Source organism: Delphinus delphis, chromosome 2 (genome assembly GCF_949987515.2).
Source record: "Delphinus delphis chromosome 2, mDelDel1.2, whole genome shotgun sequence".
Taxonomy (NCBI): domain Eukaryota; kingdom Metazoa; phylum Chordata; class Mammalia; order Artiodactyla; family Delphinidae; genus Delphinus; species Delphinus delphis.
Window position 1 is genome coordinate 91334314 of NC_082684.1, and position 7737 is coordinate 91342050.

The 7737-nt window shown below is 39.7% G+C and overlaps 1 protein-coding gene across 1 annotated transcript in view; it reads right to left on the bottom strand.

Annotated features, from left to right (window-relative positions):
* The window catches only part of MYEF2 (myelin expression factor 2), a 32434-nt gene extending 27647 nt beyond the window's left edge, over positions 1–4787 (bottom strand). Inside the window, exon 1 of the mRNA XM_060005186.1 lies at positions 4497–4787. Coding sequence (XP_059861169.1) covers positions 4497–4657 — 161 coding nt within the window. The 5' untranslated portion in view covers positions 4658–4787. The remainder of the gene's footprint in view (positions 1–4496) is intronic.
* Between the last annotated feature and the right edge of the window lie 2950 nt (positions 4788–7737).

The following is a 7737-nucleotide window of genomic DNA, read 5'->3' on the forward strand; positions in this document are numbered from 1 at the left end:
TATTTTCATGCCCAATATTTTCTGTGTTTTAACATATAAACTAGGATAGCATACTTCATAGAATCATGCCATTTTTATTAGTAGTATCACCTAAAATGGTGGGATGGGATGGAGAAGGGAAGCAGTACTTAAATGCAACATGAACCAGAATTTTATAAATCTACTTTTTTTTTTTTTTTTTTTTGCGGTACGCGGGCCTCTCACTGTTGCGGCCTCTCGCGTTGCGGAGCACAGGCTCCGGACGAGAAGGCCCAGCGGCCATGGCTCACGGGCCCAGCCGCTCCGCGGCATGTGGGATCTTCCCGGACCGGGGCACGAACCCGTGTCCCCTGAATCGGCAGGAGGACTCTCAACCACTGCGCCACCAGGCAAGCCCTACAAATCTACTTTTTAATGAGGTCCTAACTGGAAAAATATTTAATTTATAAGATTGCAATCACATTACAACTATATGATGCTATCCACCAAGCACCTATAACATGTTAAGTATACACTTAAAGCAAACCCTAAAGATAAAAATCTGGAGATACATTTTAAAAATGCAATTTACTTCTCAAAAGTAATTTTTTTTTTACAGAAGAAACAATATATTTCTTTTAAGTCACTAATTACCCTAGTGAATTTAAAACTATTTAATTAAAACTTCGATTTTAAAGCAATTTTTCACAAACATATACTAAGAAAAATCTCTGGGAATGACATCCAGGAATCTAAATCTTTTAAAGCTTTCTGGATTATTCTGACAACCAATCAGGTTTCATAATCCAGGCTCTATATTATCTTCTAAGCCAAGCGACTGTGGGAATCTATACATTGCAGTGCTCCACACACACCTCTTACTGTAGTCATTTGTTCCACAATATAGTGAAGTTTTCAGACAGTTTTTCTGAGCAGGTAACAACGCAGCCATAAATATAGTATGTAAAACTCTACAAGAACAAAAACTATCTGCATTGGTGTCAGCAGCATCTAGCGTGGTAACATGTGTTTGATAAATATTAATTTTTGAATGAATAGTAAATTAAGAACCCATAGATGATGCTACTGTCTGCCAGAAAAACTGCTAAAATCAAGGAAGACACATTAGGGCCAAACATGCTTTGCTACCTCTTTAGACCTTGACAGGGACACCTTCACTATCAAACATCTTCCCTCATCAGAAACAGCATGCCTGGAAGCGGTCTTCTCAACTGTCCAACTCTAGCAAGTACCTACCTGTCTGAACAGAGTGGCACTCCTATAAATGGCAGCAAGCAGTCAAAAAGCCACAGAGCACTTTTCTCTGGTTTCTGAGTACAGTGGATACAAGAACAAACCCTTCTTTTTAATCCCCCAAAGAACCTATTTACATAACAGGCTGAATTCAATGAAGGTTTTTTAAAATAAACTAAGTCTCTGTTCAGGTGAGCAGACATCTATACAGTCCCTATCCAAATACACCTTCCCCTGCCTATTTTATTCCTAGATGAAACCAACTGTGAAAACTGAACAAAGTTCTGAATCACTCGCTACGTTCTTTTATTCTTACATGGATGTTGTAAGCTTACAACAATCTAACAATTCCATTAAGCGGTAAAGTTATTATATAGGATATGTTCTTTATTACTCAAGGGATGACCAGAGGGAGAGATTTCTTCAAGCTTTCCCCAATTAGTGGCATCTTAAAGATACTGTTAAACTGCTCATCTACAATGCATAAATTAAGATTACTATGGAAGGTAGATCAGTTTAGTTGCTAGAGGTGTAGTCTGATTATTAAGAAAGTGAACTGTAATTACTCAATTTCTGAACTCATTTCTAAGTCATAAATACACTATGGGAAAGACAGTAAAGATATATGTGAAAACTCGTAGGAAAATGATACTACATAATATCAAAATATTGGCACTACATCCAGAATTCCATGTAATAATTCCAGAACTATTCATCTAAGCAATCTCCCTTGTAATGTACTTGAAATAAAAACTGTGATGATTCTAAGTCAAAAAAACATTATCTACTCTTAAGACTAAATTATGTCTACCCGAATTAACATCAATTTCTGAAAAACCAGTATCCAACATCAAATGAGGACACACAGTTTCAATATGTGACTTAAAAAGCATAATGCTATGAGATCCAAAATCAAGCCCGGTTCCATTCTTTACTCCTAATATAATAAAAAATACTACTCTACTTCAAACACTACACCTTGCACCAATACTTAATATTTTATACAACCACTGTAATGTAACTCTGAATCTCCATATGCTCCAAGGTGTTACTTAGTCACACATGAATAATAAAGAGTTATAACAATACTGCTATTTTTCTTTCTATTCACTTAAGGAGAGCTAGTATACCATTTTGGCATAAAGAAAAAGACGAGACCTAGGGAGACATCTTTAATTTCTTGTCAAAAGATGTGAACATGCCAAATAAATCCTCTGTACATGAGTTTCATGATCATATAAGTTCACTTCTGCATTTCTTAAATGTTTATTGCACTTTTTTAAATATAAGGACTTGGGAAATACAAACAGGAGTAAGACATAGCTGTCTCTAACATAGCTGCCTCCATCCTTAATTACTATGAATTAACCTCAGTAAAAATCATTTCAGTCTTGATGACAAACAGCATTCTGTCCACTTCTAAGCAACATATATTTTAAGGCAATATTTGGTAATTTTTAATCACCTCTATGAATTCTTATCATTAAAAATATATGGTGAATCAACTCAAGGTTTATGTGTTGGGTTGTAAACTACTCCAGTTGGTGCCCAGAGTCGAAACAAAAAAAGGCTGTTAGACTGATGCAGGTAAATGTCCCTAGTTATTCAGTGTGAGTGACCCAGATAGACCATTATATGTTCTTAAGGAATAAGCAGTACAAGAAACCTCTGACAGTAAATTGGCTTCTTTACTCAACTGGGAAAAGAGGGAGAGAGATGAATTATAAGCAATATGAAAAGAATCTGCATTTGTATTTACTGGTAACATTGCTTCACCTTATGTTTTCCTCTTCCTCAATCAGAAGTGAAAGGGATTCTTTTCCCACCTCTGTCCTCTTCTGTCTAGCTAAACCCCAGTGAGACTTTAAAAGGGATTAGAGCCTTTTAGATCTAATGGAGGTTTAGATACCAGCTTTATCTGTACCAAGACTATTAAACTAATCATACCCAAGTATAGCACGGCTTCTCTCCATAATTCAAGGCTGTACTTTTGGTTCAGGAGGTGGCAGGCCCATATTTAGGTATAAACAAAATGCTTTTATCATTCTACTAGTTTTCATTTGTATTTATGATGCCAAATCCCTGAAAGCCCACATTTTGGCAGGCAGGGTAGAAAGTGCTTCATTCACTTTCTGGGACTTCAGTTACTAAGTGCACCAGGTTCCACCTCTATTTTGCCTTAAAGATACTGCCTATCCTATTCAAATCCAGTTGAGAGCAAGAGTACATAACAGAGCTGGGAAACCTACCTTATCTATCTGCAGTCAACCCTTAAACAGACTGGTCCAGGTCTGTTCTTACACAGGTTCTTATACAAAAGAAAAGTAAGAACATTTACCTTTCCTATTTTTGTGTGACCCTTATGTTCACTTTCACTTTCTACTAAATTTAGTGTTTTCACTAAATTATTAACATACTTTCAACTTCAGGTTTAAAGAGCTGGGCATGTGCAAATCAAATGCCTGACTTCATATTCCCCCTATATAACAAGAACAAAGGGGAGCACAGCATTATTATGGATTCGAATCAACTACCTTCTTTATCGGTACTGATGACAGCTGCAATCTTAAAAGTAGTGGGGTTTTTTCAACTAAAAAAGATCTTATTTTACCATTTTACCAAAATTAATATCCTACCATCCCGCACTGAGTTTTTTTTTTTAAATAGCCTGCGTGGCTGACAAACAGGGGGAGGGAGTTGAGGGGGGGCGGAGCAAGGCACCACGCACAGTTCCCTTTTTAAAGTACCTCTTACCAATTCAAGGGTAACAATGGATTCAGTCTCACAGCATATTACTAAACTTCCTCTTGCTATATATCAGTTAAGAAATTAATACATACTTTAGAAAACAACAGTGAACTTATAAAGCTCAGAATGAGGACGGGGAGATGGGGGGATATTCCTTTTACAAACGTCTTCGGTGGTTAAGAGAAAATGTCCGATGATGTCATCCCTAGTTACTCCCTAGTGATGAACACTAACTACTGGCCTTTAAAAGGGGGACCATTTTTCTGCAAACTGTGGCGGCCGCCGACCTCTGCTGAAAGGTTTTCCAGCCGAAGTCAGGGAAGAAGGGGTGACTCACGGTCTTGGGCCAGAAGCAGGGAAGGAGCGCCAGACCCCAGGCGCACACCCGGGATCCCCCGCTTCGGGGCGGACGGGGAGGGCCGGCTGCACCTGCACCTCCCGCCGCCCACGGCCCAAGGCTCAGCCCTGCGTGGGGCCCCCCGGTCGACTTCCCGCTCCCCCCACCTCGTCCCAGTCCCCGGAGGAAAAGACAATACATTTTAACGCCATTGGAGCTGCTGCCGTGCTGCGGCGGTTGCTTCTCCTGCTCGGGCGGGTGAGGTTCTCGCCGGGGCTCGCCCGGCGGCTCCGCGGGCTGCCGATGCGGGCTGTCGTTGCCAGCTGCCCTAAGCACCTCGGGCTTGTCGGCGTCGGCCATCCCGCCGCCACGGCCTCCGCCTGCGCCGCCTGCGTTGAGGGGCTCCGAGCGCCACAATGGCGGCGGCTGGGAAAGCGGTAACGGATCCCGATTTGAAAAGGCCCCGAGCGCTCAGTTGCCCGGATCTCGCGAGAACCGGTCGGGGCTTGGAGACTGGGAGATGGTGTGAGCTGATGGGGGGGAGGGGAGGGGAGGGGAGGGGAGGGGAGGGGGTGGCGGGCCATGACCGACGCGGCCGCAATCGGCCCTGCTTCAGCCCGGGGAGGGCTTGATTTGTCCAGAAGCCCCTGGTGGGGCCGTGTTCTCACCACCATCCCCATCTGTCGTTTGGCACCCAATGGGGTCTTCGCTTAAAAAAGTCGGCTCTGGGTGTTTGAAATCCCTAGAGTTCTCAAACCCAGACTATTCTAACCATTCCGTGTAGGGGCAGTTTAAATTAGAGTAGCACACACAGCTTTGCATCTTTAAAAACGTCTTCAAATCTTCGGACTTCCCTTAGAAATCCTTTGAATCATGCAAATAAATCACTTGCCACTTCAATGCCTATGCACCCTGTGGACATTCAATAAATAGTTATTGATGACAGGTTGCAATTCACCAAATGAATGGCTTTGAATTTCTTTGAGTTCAGGTTGTTCTTGAGAATGACGCCATGAGCTTACAAAAAGACTAAAGTTTTTAATTCTCCAAGTAGCAATCAATGAGGAGAAACTATACTTTTCATAAGAAATCTTCTACTAGATTGGCCAATAATGGACATTTTGGTTTTGGGTTGTGTTTATTATATACTGATGGAAATTATATTTGAAGCAGTTATAGGTTCTCAAACAAATTTAATTACCGTATGGAATTTTAAAATATAGTCATAGAGTTTTTCCTCTAAGTATGAAAAAGAAACCCATTAAACTTAATTCCTAACTTGGGAGTACTATAATAATATTTCATGTTGAAATAAACGTTTGCAGCTGAAAAGTTCAAAGACTTTACCAAATCTTTCTTTTCATAAAGAGACAAACATGTATGATTTACATGCTTTGCAGAATATCATGCACACATTAGCAGTAAAGCTGTATTAGAAACTAACACTCAGGTAATACATAATTTCTTCACTTTCCCCCATTCTTTGACATTTCAATGTGTAGGTTTTTTCCCTGGACTAAAAAATGCCATAAAACATCCAACACTATGCCAGAAGAGTTGAGCTACTTCATCAAACACACACACGTAAGAATCAGGACAATTTTAATCATGATGAGTACAACTGGTAAAATACTGCTGTTTAGGGTGCTACTGACATTGTTTCATACATACAACACAGGCTATTATAGTTGCTGAATGAATTGTTTCTCCTCAGTCAATCCCCTAAGATTTAGCTTTCCGAGTACAGAAAGGGCATTGGATTTTGACACAAAAAACCTGGGTTAGAACCCCAGCTCTGACATTTTTTGCCTGTAACTCCTTGGGCAAATCACTTAACTTCTCAATCTTTCCATAATAAATAAGGAAAATAATACCTACTTAGCAAGATTAAGATGAGGATTAAAAGAAAACACTTTATGTAGGGCAGAGTGCTATATGAATATAAAGTAGTATTACAATTCCCTTTCTCCAGGCTGAGCAGGGTTTTAGTCAAAGAGAAGTCAGGTGATATTCATAGAACTGAATTGTAGGTACTTTGAAAACATTCATCACTCGTTATTCTTTGGCTATTGTTGAATTGAGATAAAAACTTAACCCTGCAGTCTCTAATATAGTATATTCTTGCAAAATCCTTCAGTAGATTCAATTTAATATTTTTAGGAGGTCTTTATGCTTAAAATAGAGTAGTAGGCACATGAGGAATACAAAAATGAGTACAGCCTATTCTGTTGGGAGAGAACATTTATAAAAAGCACTGTTTGAGTGCTGTAATAGAGATAAATGTGAAGTGTAATTAAAAATTTATTTAGAAAAAGAGGAAACTGGCTTGCATGCTGTAGTGTGGTAATTAAAATATTTCATTAAAATATTTATCTTGATTACTGAGCTTTCTGCCACCCCTTAAATGGTGTGCCTAAGACAAACACCTCCCTCACTGTACTTTAGCCCTACTCCTGATAAATGCATAAACAGCAGAGGTTAATTTCTATAGGCGGGCCATGAGAACTTCATAGAAGAGCTGAATCTCAAAAGATGGAGAGAATTGGGGCAGCTTCTGAAGAGAAAATGATTAATACCTACTATTCCGTCTGAGGGCTCTGTAGATTGATCTCGCCTCCCTCGCTTGCTATTAATATTGTACTTTCCTTAAACCTGAAAAAAATAAAAAAAGAAAAAATTTACTAACATCCTATTGCTACATTCCATTTCTATATTTTCCTTCCTTCCTTATTTACTTTTTTTTAGTCCATATACACACACTGAAAAATCCTCGAGTTAATGCTTTAGCTTTTATCTTCTCACAATTCCTACTGCAAAATCTTTCCTTTGCAATTGCACAAAATGTATTACTGATACAACCTCACATAGTTTTATCTCACAAATTGAAATGTGTGTGTTTACAGTTGTTTGTAATAGAGTAGCAGAAGGAAGACGGAAAGGAGAGAGAGGGAGAACCATTATACATATCTGGAAACTTAACCCTAAAATTCCAAAATATTTTCAAATAATACTTTAATATGTGTATCATTTAGGAATTGTGTTCACCTGCTGGTAACAGAGCCTAGAAATAACAGTGTCTTAAACAAGATAGAACTTATTACCCTTTTAAGTAGAAACAGTGCAGAGGGAGGCATTCCAGAGCAGATACAGTAGCTCCACAATGACCATGAACTCAGGTTTCTACTATCTTAACCTTTCACCATCCTAGTGTGTGGCTAACATTTTTAAGGTCACCCTATGGCCCAAGATGGCTACAGGAGATCTAGGCATCTTGTCACATTGGAGACCAGAAGCAGTTCAGAAAGGAAGAATTCTATCGAGAAATCTCACCCAACACTTCGACTCACGGGTTAGAACTTGGTGACACGACACACCCAGCTGTAAGGGAGGTGGGCAAATAATTTTTCAGCTGGGCTCACTGCCTAGGGTTCTGCTACCAA